Here is an 18,229-nt window from a genome sequence, read left to right on the forward strand (position 1 = left end):
ATTCTTATGGACTCGTGCAGAGGTTTCGTGAAGCTCACCGTGCGCACTAAGAAAAGTGTCCAATGCCTTACTCTTAGGCGAATATAGGAATTAAAGTTTAAGTACATGCCACGTCGAATGTTTAGATAATAATTAGGAGTATTAAATATAGGTTAATTACAAAATTAATTGTGTAAATGAAAGCTAATTCGTGAGATAAATCTATTAAACCTAATCAGTCTATGATTTGACCATATGTTGCTACAATAAATATGTGCTAATTATGGATTAATTAGGCTTAATAGATTCGTCTTGTAAATAGCCAATAAACCACTAGTTCACATTTAGAATTAGTATATAAATATTCGATGTGACCCAAACTAAAAATTAGTCATGCATCCCAATACCTCCTTAAAAAACCATCGTCATCGTGATCGAGAACCTAAATCCGTCATATCCAATGCATTCAGACATCTCCTATCGGCCGACCCACGATACGCAGTTGCTGAAGATGTTGCCGCTCCTATTTGCTGAACCTGAACGCCTGCCGTTTGAGAACGCCGACGCGCAGGGCTACGAACAAGCAAAGCTGGAGAGTTTGGCTGGGTCAAACGCACAGAGCGCCTCCATCCACCAGTAGTGCCGCCACGTTGCTCCCAGTTCCAGTTCCAGATCCTGAGGTGGCGGCGGCACCGGAGCCGGAGGGAGTCCTCCGATCCATCCAACCAACGGCTCCCGTATGAATGTCTCTGATCCGGTCGTCTCCGGGGCGCCAAATAAACAAGTGCGGGTCCACGTTGCCGTGCCGATTTCCTCTCCGATGCCTTTCTTCCCTCCCGCTCCCGTGCGTGGTTGCGTCGCGGATCCGGAAAAACAACAAGAAAAAAGAAGAAAAGAGCAGATCCATCGCCGTCGGTCCTCAAGCCCGCGACGCGACGGCGACCGACCAGGCCTCGCCGGCTCGCCGTCCGCCTGACGCCAGGCCGGCCGGTCCCCCGGAAAACGACCGGGGAGTCGAAACCCACCGCTACCCCCACCGCAGAAAGCCAGGAACCGAAGGAACGAAACGAACTGGTCCTGCTACTGCACACTGCGTAGTGCGTACAACGACTAGCGCACGTACTGTTCGGAATTTTGCTGACGCAGGCAGCCGTCGCCGTCGCCGCTGCCGCTGCCGCTGCGTAATCTCGGAAGAACTCACTAACCTTTCAAAAAAGGGCACCGTAATTACATCCTTGTCAGCGAGAGCCGTGGCCGGTGGCCCTGCTCGTACTCCGACCGAGGCCTACGGCAACAAGCTCTGCCGAGCCGCCGGTCTGATTACTCCAACGGAATCCGGTGCTACGGCGTCATCCCAACGTTCACATTTTTCGTTTAGGGCTGCTTAATCACGGTCATTAGGGCCCACTAATGCGAATTACTCCAGCCTTTTTCTTTTTCGGTTTCGCGATATTTCTCGGCTTCCAAGTCGCGCTTCCCCTCTATTAGTCCATCCGCGTTCCACCAAACGGGCCCCTTTCCCCCTCTTCTCCCTCCCCTCCTCCCCTTCGTCCTCTCTGTTCTTGTTAATAGCGCTCGTAATCCCGTCACTATCGCTAGTCCCCCCGCCCCACATCCTCTCCCTGTAAAGATTTCGTTCTTTCATCCTTTTGGATTTCCGATCCCGTTCTCGGTCCCCGTTTTGATTTTGCTTGTGAAAAAAAATCTCGTCTTTGTTGCAATCTGCAGTAGTAGCGGGGAGGGAGGAGGGAGTTTGTGCAGAGTTTGTTTTCCCTCTTTTTTTGTTCTTTTTTGATCCGGAAGCGGAGTTCTTGTAGTGGTTACTTGCCACTAAATAATCGCGCTTGGATTGCGTTCTCCGGCTCCGCTCCAATCCAATTTGTGTCGCTGGAGGAGGGATTCGGGGGCGGAAGGCACTGTTCTGTGCTTCCTTGGATTCCACGGCAAAGCCCGGCTGCGAGGTTGGCGTCCCTCTCGGTCGCATTCCGCCGGTTGCCAAGGGGCCGGGCTGCGGGAAGATGGTGTCGCAGGCGCCCATGGCGGGGGCCAACCTCACGGCGGCGCTGTGCAAGAAGAGCAACCGCGTCGCGCGGGTGCTCGCGTACGCGCTGCTGGAGTGGATCCTCATCGCGTTGCTCCTCGCCAACGGCGTCTTCTCGTACCTCATCTCCAGGTTCGCCGCCTTCTTCGGCCTCGCGCCGCCCTGCGCGCTCTGCTCCCGCCTCGGCGTCGACAGCCTCTTCGAGCGCCACGCGCACCGTGGCGTCGGCGGCGCCGAGCCTCTGCGCCGCGTGCTGTGCGACGCGCACGCCGCCGAGCTGTCGTGCCTCGGCTACTGCAGCGCGCACCGCCGGCTCGCGGACGCCGGGGACATGTGCGAGGACTGCGCCGCGGCCGCGGCGCCCGGGAAGGCGCTGCTCTCGTGGATGGGCCGGAGCGAGCTCGGCGAGCGGGACCTCGCCTGCGCCTGCTGCGGCGTCGCGCTCGAGAGCGGCTTCTACTCGCCGCCCTTCTTGCTCCCCACGCCGGCGAAGGGTGGCACAGATTGCGGCAACAAGGAAGAGGAAGAGGCGGCGAGGCTAAATGGAGACGTTGTCTTTGTGTCCGAGGAAGGCCCTGTGATCGAGCTCTTTGACGAGAAACCATTGCTGGGGGATGACTCAATCAGTGTCTTGGCTCACGGTCCTGAGATTGTTGCCAATGTCGAGCGTCTGGTGCCTCTTGAATCCATTGACTCATTGGCTGTGGACATGGGTGCAGTGTCATCCCAATCTGGTGTTGAGAAGAAGGAAGCGGTTGATCATGTAAGGCAGGACAACGTGGTCATGGAGAACATGGTTAATGCCAATGAGGAGAAAATTGTGATGACAAATGATGATGACAAGGGGGATGGTGTGGTTGATCGGCTGATTGATGAGCAGATTGCTGACGTAGCCCTTGTGCCAGCTTGTATGGAAGGTACGTTTGATGATGTGATAAATGCAGGCAAAACTGTTGAGGGCTTTGCTGAGCAGTGTAAGTCATTCCCTCTCTGATAAATTATCTTTTCCGCAAGTCATTATCTTTTGCCGTTCCAGTCTAACAATGATGTGGCTGTGGGCATGAATGTGAGCTTTTTCAATGGCTTCATTGCATATGTATTAATCGTGCTTGTGTTCATTACCACATTTATATTTGTTTTGCTAGTCATCTAAGTAATGAATTAGAATGTAGTTTTCTCTACTTAATGGAATGTGGTTCTGCTTGGGTGTTCATTGAGCTGTGCTATTGTACTCATTTAATTATACTAGATTTTAGATAGCACTGTTATATCAACTGCACTTTTGCTGTCATATTTGATCTGGTGAACCTATAGTCAAAGAGAAAAAAAGAAGTAACCTAAGAAACTTAAAAGGATGAAATGGACCTCTTAACAAAAATAGAAGGCAACCCATGTCATTTACTGTCCTTGAAGTTGTTCCGTGCTGATGTTTTTCCCTGTTTCAAGTTACTAAGCCATCCGCCTTGTTTTCAAAATATTAAATGCAGCTCCTGAGGAGGACAGTGGATTGAAAGATAAGGATATGGAAATATCAGTTGAGGATGAGATATCTGAGGATGATCAAGTTAAAAAGGTGTATACTATGCTAAGTGACACCAGTGACCATGAATTTGTTGAGAAGTTAGACAGAAGTATCGAGGTGGAGCATTTTCAACAGGCTGAGTTAAAGCAAAAATTGAACTTGATGACAATGGTAGCTTCTGCGTATGTCGCTGTAACTCAGCCTGAGGAGAAGCAGGTTCACCAAGCTGAGGTGAATCAGGAGTTGGGTTCAATACCAATACAGCCAAGGGAGCATTCTGGTGAAGAACTTGAAGGAGAGAGAGCTGCACAGGCTGGGCTGGAACAAGAGTGTGACTCTATGCCAATTGATTCTGGGGAACATGCTTGCATGACTTCATATGCTTGTACTGATGATGAGCAGGTTGAGATGAAGCAGAAAGTCACTTTAGCTGCAGCAGATGTTCCGGAGTTTCCAGCAGACACTTTTAATGATGACACAAACGCATGGAAAGGTAAGATGCTGAGATCTTAAGAATCCTTTGTTTATTTCCACCAGTTTAGTGCATTGTGATTGTGTAAATTTTTAAATTGATTCTTAAATGTTGAACAGAAGATATTGAAGAGGATCCAACTGAAGCTGCTCTAACAAGCATACACGAACCTTTGACAAGCTTAGACAAGTTCTCTCCCAATCATACTGTTACCGAAGAAGAGAGAGACCCTGAGACGCCAACTCGTATTGAAGGTATATGTGATTCACAGGAATTGTTGGATTCTAAAGCAGCTGTTTCTGATGCTAAATCCGTAGATTCAAGTGTTGCTACTATGACTACTGATCTGGAAAGCACTGAATTCGTTAGTGTCGATCAACTAAAATCTGCCTTGGCATCTGCACGCAAGTCATTGAACAGCCTATATGCTGAACTTGAAAATGAGAGGAACGCTGCTGCTATAGCTGCTGATGAAACCATGGCAATGATAAACCGCTTGCAAGAACAGAAAGCTGCAATGCAGATGGAGGCGATCCAGTACCAGCGGCTTATGGAGGAACAGTCAGAGTATGATCAAGAAGCACTGCAGAGGCTGAATGAACTAGTTGTAAAGAGAGAGAAGGAGAAGCAAGATCTGGAAAGAGAACTCGAGCTGTATCGCCACAAGGTTCATCTCTATGAGGCAAAGGTGAGAAAAATGTCCAGGCACAAGGCTGATGACCAGAATGGGTCATCGTCAGCTTCATCAAGTGCTGAGGACAGTGATGACCTTTCGCAAAGTTTCTATGAAGGCGATGAATCTGCCCATGGTCTTAATGGAAGCAATGGGAGTATTCCTACAGATGTTGTTCTACAAGAAACTGCCAGGCATCTGGTTACCCTTGATGGCTCACTAGCTGATTTTGAGGAAGAGAGACTCTCCATTCTGGAACAACTTAAAGTGCTAGAGGATAAACTTTTTGACCTTGATGATGAAGAATCCGATAACATGAAGACAGACAAGCATTTCTCAGAAGAACACCATTTAAGCGGTGCCTCAAATGGTTTCTCTGATGATGAAAGCTGCTTTAAACTTCATGACAAAAGAAAAAGTGTAACATGTAGAGGAAAGAAGCTTCTGCCACTGTTTGACGACGCTACTGTGGGAGCTAGAAATATCGTTCTAACTAAGCAAGGTGATGAGGCAGATCATTCAACAGAAGTCACATTGGACCTTGCTCGAGAGCAAGATAAACTTGCAATCGCCCATGAGATTGATCAAGTCCATGAAAGGCTGCATGCTCTTGAGGCAGATAGGGAATATATAAAACAGTGTGTGAGATCTTTGAAAAAGGGAGGCAAAGGGTTTGATCTTCTTCAGGAGATCTTACAGCATCTTCGAGACCTGAGAAGGATTGAGCAACGTGCAAGGAACTCTGGGGAGCTTTCACCCCACTATCTGCATCTTTACACGGACTAAAGGTAACATGCTACATTTAGTATTGATGATCTGCTGAATTTTTATTTTCAACATGAAGATGGTGGCGCAATCATTGTTCTTTAAATTCTAAGAAAATCAGTTCAATGTTAATCCATTACATACACGACGAATAAACAAAATTCTAGTTTCTTAAAGTAGCTATGCACCCCAAATGTCCGTAGCACATTACTAAATTTTGTGCCAAACTTTTGTGCCTAACTATACCACATTCTACCCTGATTTGGTTCTATCAGAACCCTAATTCTTGCTTGTTGGTTCCAGATCAGCTGCAGGCCCTGTGCTCATGTCCGACCGACCAATATAGCTCGAAGACGGAAAGCATACAACACGGTAAGAAAAAAAGGGATTGCCGACTAACTAGTATTGTCATTGGAGAAATTTGGTTCATTCCCGGAGAGAAAGGAGCTCCTCCAGGAAACACCATCACAGTTGGTTCAGCGACGCCATCCGGAAGGCAGATCATGGAGCAATCCTGCCTTCCAAGGTCCAGGGTTTTTTGTGGACCACTTTGCACGTTCTCTCTTTGTTTTTGTTGGTTTAAGTTTTCCAGGGTAGGGGGGGCTTCCAAACTTTTGCCTATGGGCAAGAGGTTGGTTGGTGAGCCGCCCTGGGCCATGGGGTGTGTTTGTGGGGTTGTGGCGGCAATCATGGCCTTGTGCAAGCTTTGGAATTCATTCATTAGCACGAAAACATGCCGCTGGCAGCTTTGCTGCCAGGTATAGAGTGAGTATAAAAAGAGGTAGTCCCAGCGGGCTTCACTAGTTTTTGTTTCTTTTTTTCCGTCTAAATTCTTTTCCTGTAAATCCTCTAGCTGTATGTAATGCGCTTTCGGCTTATGGAATGGTGACGAGGTGTTGGGTGTGTGTGCAGAGCATAATTGCTGTTTGATGAGAGCATAGCTGTGCGCCTGTGCCGGCGGCCTTTTCCGTTCGTTTCTTTTCTCCTTTATTGTGCACATACAAAACTAGTAGCCCTTTTGATGCAAGTGCTACTTGGTTAATTAAACCCTGAAAGCAACCGGCGTCATGCGCTGATGCATGATTGGTTTAGCTGTCAAGGATCATGAGATGGATGACGAGTTGGCCGCTGGCCAGGGGCATGGATGCAGCTCACCGAACAGTCTGTTGGGTGGGGTGGACCTGCCCTACCATGTTCTGATGCTGCTCACCAATGCTGCATGACCTTGTTGGTCCTGTGCAATACCTTCTCTGTTCCGGTACTGGTGCTACGAGGCTGTCAGCTGTCAGCAACAGCTTCCGGCTTTAATCGAAGCTCTGTTAGGTTTCCTCATCTTCCTATAGCTAGCTTTGGCTGGTCCGGACAGTGCGGGATGGTTCTGTCCGTAGCCGTACAGCTTTGGCCAAGGGCCGAGCGAGGCTATACATGGCCAACCGGACGGCACGGCGCAACACGGCACTATGCGGCACGGTGGTCATGCCGTGTAGTACCTTCGTGCCGACATCTCGACCCTGGCACGGTCCTATGGGCGGTTAGCCGTGCCGTGCTGTCGAGCACGGTAGCCCGACGTGCCCGCGCCGACCTGAGGTCGCGCCACCCGCTCCGTCGCCGCTGTCGCCGCTCCGCCGCCACTGCCGTCGTTGCCTGCGCGCGCCTCGGGGGGCCGTGCCGCCGCCGCCTGCGCGCGCGTGGGAGACGGGGAAGAGAATAGAGAGTGAGGAACTAGGGTTTCCACAATTATATATGACTCGATGCGAATCTAACGACTCTGGTTTAGTTAGGAGATCCAACGACTAATATTTATCGGGCCAGCATAGTGCCGGCCCATTAAGCGTGTCGTGCCCGTGTCGGCACTGCGGGCTGAATAGGCGGTCCAGGCCCGGCACTAACGTCGTGCCGTGCCTCGCACTAGATGGCTCACGGGCCGAGCCGTTGCCGGACCGTGCTTCTTCGTGTCGTGCTCGAGCCGGCCATCGTGTTAGTGCCAAATGGAAATTTATAAGCGAGGCTGTGTGTGACCTGCGACTGCGAGATGCATCGCATCCAGTGGAGTGAAGTGAAGGCGCGAGGGCGATGCTTGCAGCTTTGCTTTACCTCTAAGCATGGATCCGGGCAGAGGTGAGGTGTTCATCTGTTACTATTAGGATGTGACAGACTGACAGGGTGCCCGTGATTGTTCCCGTCTCCGATCCTGCGAGAGTTGTACTACGGCACGTGGTGTGTGCGATGGGATTATGGGAAGGTATGGAACACGTGCAGTTAGTAGTTAAGCTTACTTCATTAGTTTCAGGAGATCATCAATCGTTTCTTTATTCTGCCAGGAAAGATTGTTCTTGGCGTTGATGGATTGGCTATTGGTACAGACTACAGTACCACGGTTATGCTAGAAACTGGCTACTCTAGTCTAGTCCTAGTCATGTTTGGCATCTGCTGAGACAAAAACATGGATGAATTCTTTAACTTTGAGCGACATCTTTGTCAAAGTCTATGTCTATATGACCCGTGAGCTAAGAGACTACCTGCCACCATCTCCCCCGTCCTCCCAAGCTCAACGGCCGACCGGCCCTATCTTTGTGACGCGAGATCCTTCTTCCATAGCATGGCGTGCGGCGACTCGTGCAGCGAGTCGCTGCGGCACAAGCAGGCTTTCCATTTTCTTCCGTGGCTGGCTGCGGGGATCCTATCTATATCTTGTGGGAGATAGAGATAGGGGAGAAATCTTCTAGCCCACCTCCAACCCATTAATCTCTTCTCCCATTCTTCCCCGGCGACTCCCAAACTCCCGCCGCCTCCTCCACCACCCCAGCCAGCGGCTGCCGCGCCACCCGTCCACCCACCATTGTGTTAGCACCAAGTGTAGCAAGGACTAGGATCAGAGGCAAGCAGCAAGGGAAGGAAGCAAGATAGATGGATACAGCACCAGAGGTCTGTTGCCTTGAGAAAGAAGAAGAACAGAGTATGTTGTTTACCAAAATTGTCCTCCTTCTTCCCTCCTCTCCAAGCTAATAAGTACTTTGTCTAAAAGCTATTACATGGGCTGGGCCCGATAAGCGAAGGAGATGCTACGCAGACCATTCTGGACCGAAGACTCTTGGGTTAGCTTTCCTGGGCCTGGTGTTCCTGCTTGCCATCGGTTCTTCCTCCTCTGCATTACTGACATTCCCCCTCCGATAAGACGTCGCTTGACCCCAAGCAGGCACAAAAGGATAAAGCTGCTGTAAAGCAATAGCATCCTCCTAAGTCGCCATTTCCAGCGGCTAATTGGACCATTTCACCAACACCTGCTGCACTGGTTGGACACCCTTGGTGACTAGATGATGATGTAGTATCTTTCCAGACACACGAGGAGAGTCCACATCAGAAGGCATGACAGGAATTACCTCAGTACCTTTAGTAACCGCTTGTTTCAGCTGGCTGACATGGAATACTGGATGGACGGAAGAAGAATCAGGTAGCAATAACTTGTAAGCCACCTTGCCCACCTTAGCAATGATTTTGAATGGACCATAGTATTTGAAAGCAAATTTCTGATTAGCTCGAGGGGCCAATGAAGTCTGCACATATGGTTGCATTTTCAAAAACATCATATCTCCCACAGAAATTGTCTCTCTGACCTATTCTTATCTTCTTATCATTTCATCTGTAGACGAGATCTGGTCAGGTGTTGCTTGAGCAGGGTATTCATAAGCTACCTGTCATATAACCAAGATGATAGTTTTGGAACAGAAACTGTAGTAGCATCATCAATACCAAAATGCTTAGGCTCATATCCATAAAGAGCTTGAAAAGGAGATCTCCCAATAGCAGAATGATAGCATGTGTTGTACCAATACTCTGCTAATAACAACCATTGCGACCACTTGGATGGACATCATTGACAAAGCATCATAGGTATGTTTCCATTATTTGATTCAATCTTTCAGTTTGGCTGTTAGACTGCGGATGATAGGAGGAACTCATCCGAAGAGTCACGTTAGCCAAACGAAATAGCTCTTTCCACCAGAGACTTGTGAAAATCCTATCACGATCAGTAACTATTACCTTTGGCATACCATGCAACTTATACACATTCTCCATGAACAACTTGGCCATAGTAGCAGTAGTAAAGGGGTGATGCATTGGAATAAAGTGGTCATACTTGGTAAGGTAATTCACTACCACCAAAACACAATTTGTTGAGCCTGAAGAAGGAAGACCCTCCACGAAGTCCATTGAAATTATCTGTCAAGCTTCAGCTGGCACTTCCAAAGGCTAAAGCAATCTTGGAAGCTTACTTCTATCTGGTTTTGCTTGCTGACAAACCACATAATGTTTGACAAAGTGAGTAATATTTGATTTCATTCCCTTCCAGGCAAACAATTTCTTCATTCTCATGCGCGTCACTGGGTCTGAATGTCCACCTAATGCACTGCTATGACAGGCTAACAGAAGTTTCTTTTGAAGACCAGGATTGGCCCCAATCTATATCCTTCCCTTGTATCTCATCAACCCATTTTGCAGAGAAAAATTGAGAACAGCCTCTGGATCAATAGCAAGTTTGGCCAGCAATGAGAGGGCCCACTCATCCTGCTGATATCCTGCAATCACATCTTGCATCCATTGTGGAGTAAGAGAAGAAATTGTAGCACACACCATCTCATAAGCTAACTTTCTGGGCAGGGCATCTGCCACTCTATTCTCAACCCCTTCCTTGTACACTACTCTGTATTGAAGGCCAAGGAGTTTAGAAAAGACTTTCTGTTGCCAATGTGTGTGGAGCCTTTGTTCAGTGAGTTGTGTCAAACTTTTCTGATCAATGAAAATGGTGAACTCATTATGCTGCGAGTAACATCTCCACTGTTGTATTGCCATTAGCTTACATTAGCAAAGCTTTGGGGCCTCAGTCACAAGGCTTATCAACATATGAGAAGGAGTATTTAGCTGCTGCAAGTAACATCTCCACTGCTGTATCACCATCAATATAGCTAAATACTCCTTCTCATATGTTGATAAGCCTTGTGACTTAGGCCCCAAAGCTTTGCTAATGTAAGCTAATGGATGACCATCTTGCATAAGCACAACCCCTATCCTAGTACCACAAGCATCAGTTTCAATTGAAAAGGGTTTGGAGAAATCTGGCAATGCAAGTACACGTATAGGAGCAGTACATAGTGCTTTTTTAAGAGCTAGAAAGGATTTGTCATGTACAGAAGTCCAGACAAATATGACATTTTTCTTAAGTAGTTCAGTTAATGGTTTGCTAATCACACCATAGCCTTTACAAATTTCCTGTAATACCCTGCTAGTCAAAAAAACTTCTTAACTGTTTGGAAGAAGTAGGTGTTGGCCACTGAGAAATACTAGAAACTTTTGTAGGATCTGTCTCCACACCTTGTTCACTGATTACATGACCCAGATAAGAAATCTTTCTATTTGCAAAAGAACATTTAGACAATTTAATTTTCCACTAATCTTTGTCCAATAGCTCAAATACCATTCTGATGTGATTAACATGTTCTTTATACGAGGCAGTGTATATTAGAATATCATCAAAAAATAGTAGCACAAATTTTCTTAAATAAGGGGGTCAAAGTAGAATTCATTACTTCTTGGAATGAACCAGGGGCACCTGTGAGGTCAAAATCCATAACTTTGAATTCAAATTGACCACAATATGTTTGCAAGGCTGTTTTGTATTCTTCCCCTGGCTTCATCCTAATTTGGTGAAATCCAGCCCAAAGATCCAAACTAGTGAACCAAGAAACTCCAGCCAGCTCATCTAGAAATTCATCAATTATGGGCACGGGGTACTTGCTCTTGATTGTGATAGCATTAAGATGTCTATAATCCATACAAAACCTCCAAGCATTATCCTTCTTTTTGACCAGTAGCACTGAAGATGAAAATGGACTTGAGCTTTTCCGAATCAGGCCATTCTTCAACATTTCTTTGATCTGCTTCTTAATTTCATCCTCTAGAGCTGGAGCATATCTATAAGGTCTCACTTGAACTGGAGTAGCACCTTCTATTAGAGGTATATCATGGTCACAAGCTCGTGGTGGAGGTAACTCTACAGAGACCTTAAAAAATTCAGCAAATTCCTGAATAAGATCTTATATTTCAGTTGGCATAGACACCATCACTTGATTATCTGTAACAAACACATCAATTGCATAGACTTGGATAATTGTGCCCTCTAGGGTTGCAGGGAGATTGCCATACAGAAGAGCTGTAGAGTCCTTATAAGGAATGGGGCTGTGGAGTTCCAGCCAATCCATGCCAAGAATCATATCATAAGCAGACAATTTGAGAATTTTCAAGTCAATAGAAAACTCATAATTTTCAACTGACCATACTGCCTGTGGCATTTGATATGAGCAATTCAACTTCTCACCATTAGCTACCTGCACTGTCATAGAGAACTGCATAGGAACAACTCCTAATAACTCAGATGCAAGAGTATCACTGAGGAATGAATGAGAGCTACCAGAATCAACTAAAACTTTCATCTGATGACCCTGAATTCGACCAGAAAGACAGAGTGTCTTTGGAGAAGGAATGCCAGTGACAGCAACCAAGGAAATAGTGAGAAACAACTGATCATCACCAGTATTGGAATCCCTGACTGTTGAGTCATCTTCCTCTTTCAGTTGAAATAATTCCATCAATTCCTGTACTACATATAACTGCACAGTATCTGAACGTTTATGGTCTTTAGACCATTTTTCAGCACAATACTAGCGTAACCCCTTTGATCTTCTGAAAGTTTTCAAAGCACGCCACTTGTCTTCTGCTGAAGAGGCCCAAGTAGATTCTGTCGACTTTCTGTCCTCAAATGAGGAATTCATGTGTTTTGTTTTGCTTGAATGGTTGAGGTGGAACAGGCAAAACGGACTTGAAGTAAGCCTTGCTGGAATAATTGGAGTCCATCTTCTTGCATTCCTTCTTTCGACCGGAATCCAATAACTCCTCCTGCAACTGAGCAAGAACATAGGCAGTATCCAAATCGTGGGGGCATTGAATAAGCACAGAAGCTTTCAATTCATCTTTCAAACCATCAATAAAACGCATGGTATGATGCATAGGATTAGCTTGACCTAATCAATTAAGCCAGCATATTTCTCAATGTATTTAGAGACAGAACCTAACTGCTTAATGTTAAGAAGCTGCCTAACCAAGAGCTCATGTTGGTCTCTACCAAAACGATCTAACAACAAGGAAGAAAATTCAGACCAAAGGCAGGATTTAAGCTTGTGGTCTATTGATGGCAACCAATGAGAAGCTGGTGGAACAAAATGCATCGTAACAACCATTATCCAACGATGTTGCTCAACATCATATAGCTCAAAGTAATCAACAAATCTACTAAGCCAGAGTTTAGGGTTGGTGCCATCAAACGATGGGAAATTCAACTTAGGAAGCCTACGAGAACCTAAACCTGAAGGACTAGCAGATCTGAAACGATTACCATTGCTAGGTAAATGAGAAACCATAGATTTAGGTGGAGGAGTAGGAAGACGCAACGCACCCTTGATCGAGGGATAAAGCAATGTTGTAACAGACCCCATACCCATCCTCCCGGTGGAAGTTGTTGACGCAGTGCCTTGGGCCTGTCGGCTTCACTCGAAGTAGGTGGGCGCTCGGCAGCCGAAGGTGTGATCGACAATAGAGGAGGCTGCCGATCCAGAACCGCATGCTCCCAGTGCTTGTTCAGCTTCCCAACCTCGAGGCGAATGTCATCGACGGTGCCGTCGATGTCGGGTCTCCAATCTTCGAAGGACGACGCCACGCGCTCCAACGCATCCAGACACGCGTCCTGCGCGATCTTAAGGTCCGCGAACTTGCGCTCCCACTTGTCGTCGGACTCGGAGAAGCGATTGTCCCACTTCGACTCTAGCTCATCGAAGTGCTTGGTGAATTCATCAAGTATGATCTTGGTTTCGGGATTCATCGCTCCGTGGCGGCGCTAAAACCAGATATAATGATCATGGGAGAAACGTGATCCAAATCTGCATGAACTAATTCACCCGAGGATCGGCTAGACTGATATCAATTGTTAGCAGCAAGTGTAGCAAGGACTCGGATCAAAGGCAGGAAGCAAGGGAAGGAAGCAAGATAGATGGATACGGCACCAGAGGTCCGTTGCCTTAAGGAAGAAGAAGAACAGAGTATGTTGTTTACCAAAATTGTCCTCCTTCTCCCCTCCTCTCCAGGCTAATAAGTACTTTGTCTAAAAGCTATTACATGGGCTGGGCCCGATAAGTGAAGGAGATGCTATGCAAACCATTCTGGGGCGAAGACTCCTGGGTTAGCTTTCCTGAACCTGGTGTTCCTGCTTGCCATCGGTTCTTCCTCCTCTGCATTACTGACACATTGCCGCTGCCTTCTACCCCACCCTTCCTAATCCGATGCCACTCGTGACCCCCGCCGCCGGCCACCACCCACTGGGTGTCTAGCCCCGTCCGGTCAGCAGCACTCCTGCGCCGCCTTGCCCCCCCTCCCACTGGCCGAAGCGCCACCACCGCTGGGCCTGCCGCCGCTGCCAACCTCCTCCTCTTCTAAGGCCGATGGTCATTAGAACCCTCGAAACCCGGACCTCTAACCCTAAGTACCGCCGGTCTCGATCACCACCTGCGCCTGGCGGCGACCAAGCCGCCGTGCTAGGGCGCCCACCTCCTGCCCCTCTAGCAAGCTTCCTCCCCCCGACCTTGTATCTTGGCGGCGGCGTGCGTGCGAGATGAGAGAGAGGCGGGGAGGCGACGGGAGGAAGAAGGAAGGAGAAAAAATCGTGTGGTCGAGAATAGCTGCACGAATCTTAAAGATTGGAAGGTCAAGGGCCTATCCATCTTCCGGAAGATGGACAGGATTTCCGCTGGCTGTGGACACAGCGTGGGCCGTGTACAGCGTTTTGCCGAAACTTTGACCCACACACATCTCCAGCACAAATTCAGGCCCACATCTACGTCGGTGCCGCCCGCCATCGAGCCGATGACCAACACGGCCCAATTTGGGAAAGTCGGTAACTTCAGCCCTGGCAACGCGGCCTTCGTTCTGTTCACCGAATCTATCGTCCGCCACACAGGCGCAAACCCTCCTTCCCCCTCGCCACATCTGCCACGCCGCCGCCGCCATGAAGCGCTCAGCCGACGCGATGACGGAGCCGGCGAAGCCCGTGTTCCTCACCAAGGCTGAGCGGGAGCGCCTTGCGCTCGAGCGCCGCCAGGCCGCCGTCTCCGACCAGCGCCGCACCGCGCTCGACCTCCTCCAGTCCCTGCCCCGGCCCCCTCCGCCGCCGCCTCCGGGCGGCCCTCCCCCGTCCGGCTCCAACTCCGCTCCTCGTGAGTCCTCCAGCTCCCACCGAGACTCCTCCGACCGGGACCGGGACCGGGACCGGGACCGGGACCGCCGCCGCGACGACGACTCCCGCCGCGACCGAGATCGGGATCGGGAGCGCGACCGGGACGACTCCTCCCGCCGCGACAGGGACAGGGACAGGGACAGAGACCGAGACCGGCGCGACCGCGACCGGGACAGGGATCGGGAGCGGGAGCGAGACCGGGACAGGGAGCGTGGAGACCGCGGGGACCGGGAGAGGGACCGGCAGGAGAAGATGGCGGAGCGGGAGCGTGAGAAGGAGCTCGACGCGATCAAGGAGCAGTACCTGGGGTCCAAGAAGCCCAAGAAGCGGGTCATCAAGCCCTCGGAGAAGTTCCGCTTCTCCTTCGACTGGGAGAACACCGAGGACACCAGCCGTGACATGAACACCCTCTACCAGTCGCCGCACGAGGCCCGGCTGCTCTTTGGGCGGGGCTTCCTTGCTGGCATCGACCGCCGTGAGCAGAAGAAGGCGGCAGCCGCGCACGAGAAGGAGACCCGTGCGGAGCTGCGGCGCAAGGCTGGTGTGGAGGACCGCCCAGAGGATGATGTGGTGGATAAGAAGAAGGCTGCTGCGGCTGAAATGTATGATGCATTTGACATGCGTGTGGACAGGCACTGGTCTGAGAAGGTGCTTGAGGAGATGACCGAGCGGGATTGGCGTATTTTCCGTGAGGACTTCAATATCTCCTACAAGGGTTCTCGCATACCGCGTCCAATGCGGAAGTGGAGTGAGAGCAAGCTTGGGACTGAGCTGCTTCGTGCCATTGACAAGGCTGGCTATGAAAAACCATCACCAATCCAGATGGCTGCCATTCCACTTGGTCTACAGCAGCGTGATGTTATTGGTATTGCTGAGACAGGTTCTGGCAAGACTGCAGCTTTTGTACTCCCCATGCTGTCGTACATTACCCGACTGCCACCCATAAGTGAGGATAACGAGGCTGAGGGTCCTTATGCTGTTGTCATGGCACCTACTCGTGAGCTTGCTCAACAAATTGAGGAAGAGACTGTGAAATTTGCAACCTATCTGGGCATTAAAGTTGTATCAATTGTTGGTGGTCAGTCCATTGAGGAGCAGGGTTTCAAGATTAGGCAGGGCTGTGAGATTGTAATTGCAACACCTGGCCGGCTTCTTGATTGCTTGGAAAGGAGGTATGCTGTGCTCAACCAGTGCAATTATGTAGTGCTTGATGAGGCTGATAGGATGATTGATATGGGCTTTGAGCCACAAGTTGTTGGTGTCCTTGATGCGATGCCATCAAGTAACTTGAAACCTGAGAATGAGGATGAGGAACTTGATGAGAAGAGGATCTACAGGACAACTTATATGTTTAGTGCCACCATGCCACCTGCTGTAGAGCGTCTTGCTAGGAAGTATCTCCGGAACCCAGTTGTGGTGACAATCGGTACAGCTGGCAAGGCCACTGATCTGATCACCCAGAACGTGATCATGGTGAAGGAGCAAGAGAAGATGTCACGGCTCCAGAAGATACTCATGGATCTTGGAGACAAGACAGCCATTGTGTTCTGCAATACTAAGAAGACAGCGGACATGCGTGCTAAGGATCTGGACAAGGCAGGCTTCCGTGTCACAACCCTACATGGAGGGAAGTCACAAGACCAGAGAGAGATTAGCCTTGACGGATTCAGAAACCGACGTTTCAATGTTCTTGTGGCTACTGATGTTGCAGGGCGTGGTATTGATATTCCTGATGTCGCACATGTGATTAATTATGAGATGCCTAGTTCAATTGACACATACACACATCGCATTGGAAGAACAGGACGTGCTGGAAAGAAGGGAGTAGCAACTTCATTTTTAACGCTGGAGAATACTGATATTTTCTTTGATCTGAAGCAGATGCTCATTCAGAGCAACAGTCCTGTGCCTCCTGAACTTGCAAGACATGAGGCATCAAAATTTAAGCCAGGCTCAATTCCTGATAGACCTCCAAGGAGAAATGACACAGTCTTCGCAAATCATTGAAGCGACCTACTGAAGTAGCGGTTGAAGATCTTTTGGACTAGTATGAGCGCAATTTCTACTGGAAAGAGAGGGATCTAGATTAGTGTTGAAGAGGTACAAAGACTATTATGATTAGAGATATTTTAATTTATGTTTGAAAGCTGGCTTTATATTGTCATAACTTTAGTATGTTTTGGTGATGATTTAGCTGTGGACCATGTGTATCCTATCATAATTTTGTGCTATTTTGCAAGCTTTGACATGGCTGAATTATAGTATTCCCTGTGTATTTTATAAATGCTTTTGGTATATTTAGGTAGCATATTGCTTCAGACTTCGGAGTCATTCTTTTATCATTTTTGCAGAGAGCACATTATCTGACTCTCATTGTGGAGATGTATTGCATGTAGTTCACATCATTTTAGTTCGAAGAGGTGCTAATTTTATTTCTTATTACATTTTATTTTCCTGCTATGTGGTGATTCGGTGATCAATTTTATAACTTTCTCTGACCTTTGATCTGGCAGTAGTACAAAAGAAACTAAATCAATTGGGTCCCTGTTGTTTGCTTTCACTCTGGGCATTTAGAATAATATGGTGAAGTGCAGTGCGCTATACTTCTGAGCCTAGGTTGGTTGTGCTAAAACCAGTTGAATCATTAGTGATGTGGATCATTCTGGCAGCATTTAGAACTTTAAATCCGGTGACAATGTTTTGGCTAGGGAGCAATGATTATACCAAACAAGTGTCCATGCAGAATAATCTTATACGATATTTGTAGATGGTGTCAAATAGTACTAACATAGCATATATTCTGTTTAACTAGTGTTCTATGTTTTTCTATTAGATTGTGTATGTTAGTTATATGCTTGTACAAAAAAATTAGTTCTGAATATTTATCTTAGCTGTGGTGTTGCATAGGATAACAAGAGGTACCTGCTAGTCATAAAATTGTTAGGTATAAAGTCTTAAAGCAGTGAACTTTCAGATTTTAATGAAAAATGGTGCATAGACATTTCCCTAGTAGTTTTGGGTGCTCATTATCCATGCAGAAAACAATTTTTGCTAAATAATTCCTCTTATTCGGCTGTTTGCTTCCCTTTGATCCTCACCATTTCAAGTTTGATTTGTGTTTATACGGTCTGAATCCAATATGAAGTTGATGAAGTATGGTATACTGTACTTGTGGATATTGATTCTTGCCAATGATTGAAATCTTAGCAATTATATCCACATGCTTGGATCGCGCCGGGTTTCTTAGGATGCAGAGGTTTCTTAGGGTGCAGATAACAGCAAGTTATGAACCTGTTTTATTTGAGCTATCATCTTTTTTTTTGTTATCCTTTTAATTTATATTGTAGTCTTTTTTTTTCAGTCGTCCGCACGATTTTCATTTGGACCTGTTACATTTGAACGTGGACTTTAATTATCCCTGATGTATATTGACCTTTTGT

At 47.8% G+C, this 18,229-nt stretch overlaps 2 protein-coding genes across 4 annotated transcripts; both read left to right on the forward strand.

The window, feature by feature from the left end:
• Positions 1-1,460: 1,460 nt before the first annotated feature.
• Positions 1,461-6,425, forward strand: LOC117838404 (myosin-binding protein 3). 3 transcript variants are annotated; one of them, XM_034718422.2, is made up of 4 exons: positions 1,461-2,994; positions 3,508-4,035; positions 4,137-5,475; positions 5,756-6,425. In XM_034718422.2, exons 1-3 carry the CDS (start codon positions 1,998-2,000, stop codon positions 5,471-5,473), a joined length of 2,862 nt encoding a protein of 953 aa, XP_034574313.1. In that variant the 5' UTR covers positions 1,461-1,997; the 3' UTR covers positions 5,474-5,475; positions 5,756-6,425. The 3 variants fall into 3 exon arrangements, with proteins under 3 accessions (XP_034574313.1, XP_034574314.1, XP_034574312.1); XM_034718423.2 differs by having other exon boundaries at positions 1,461-2,937; positions 4,134-5,475; XM_034718421.2 differs by having other exon boundaries at positions 1,462-2,994; positions 4,134-5,475.
• An 8,063-nt stretch (positions 6,426-14,488) lies between these two features.
• Positions 14,489-17,107, forward strand: LOC117839761 (DEAD-box ATP-dependent RNA helicase 21). The gene has a single exon (XM_034720176.2). The coding sequence runs from the start codon at positions 14,562-14,564 to the stop codon at positions 16,794-16,796; it is 2,235 nt and encodes a 744-aa protein (XP_034576067.1). The 5' UTR covers positions 14,489-14,561; the 3' UTR covers positions 16,797-17,107.
• The last annotated feature ends 1,122 nt before the right edge of the window (positions 17,108-18,229 follow it).

The sequence above is a fragment of the Setaria viridis genome, chromosome 9 (assembly GCF_005286985.2).
Source record: "Setaria viridis chromosome 9, Setaria_viridis_v4.0, whole genome shotgun sequence".
NCBI classification, from domain to species: Eukaryota; Viridiplantae; Streptophyta; class Magnoliopsida; order Poales; family Poaceae; genus Setaria; species Setaria viridis.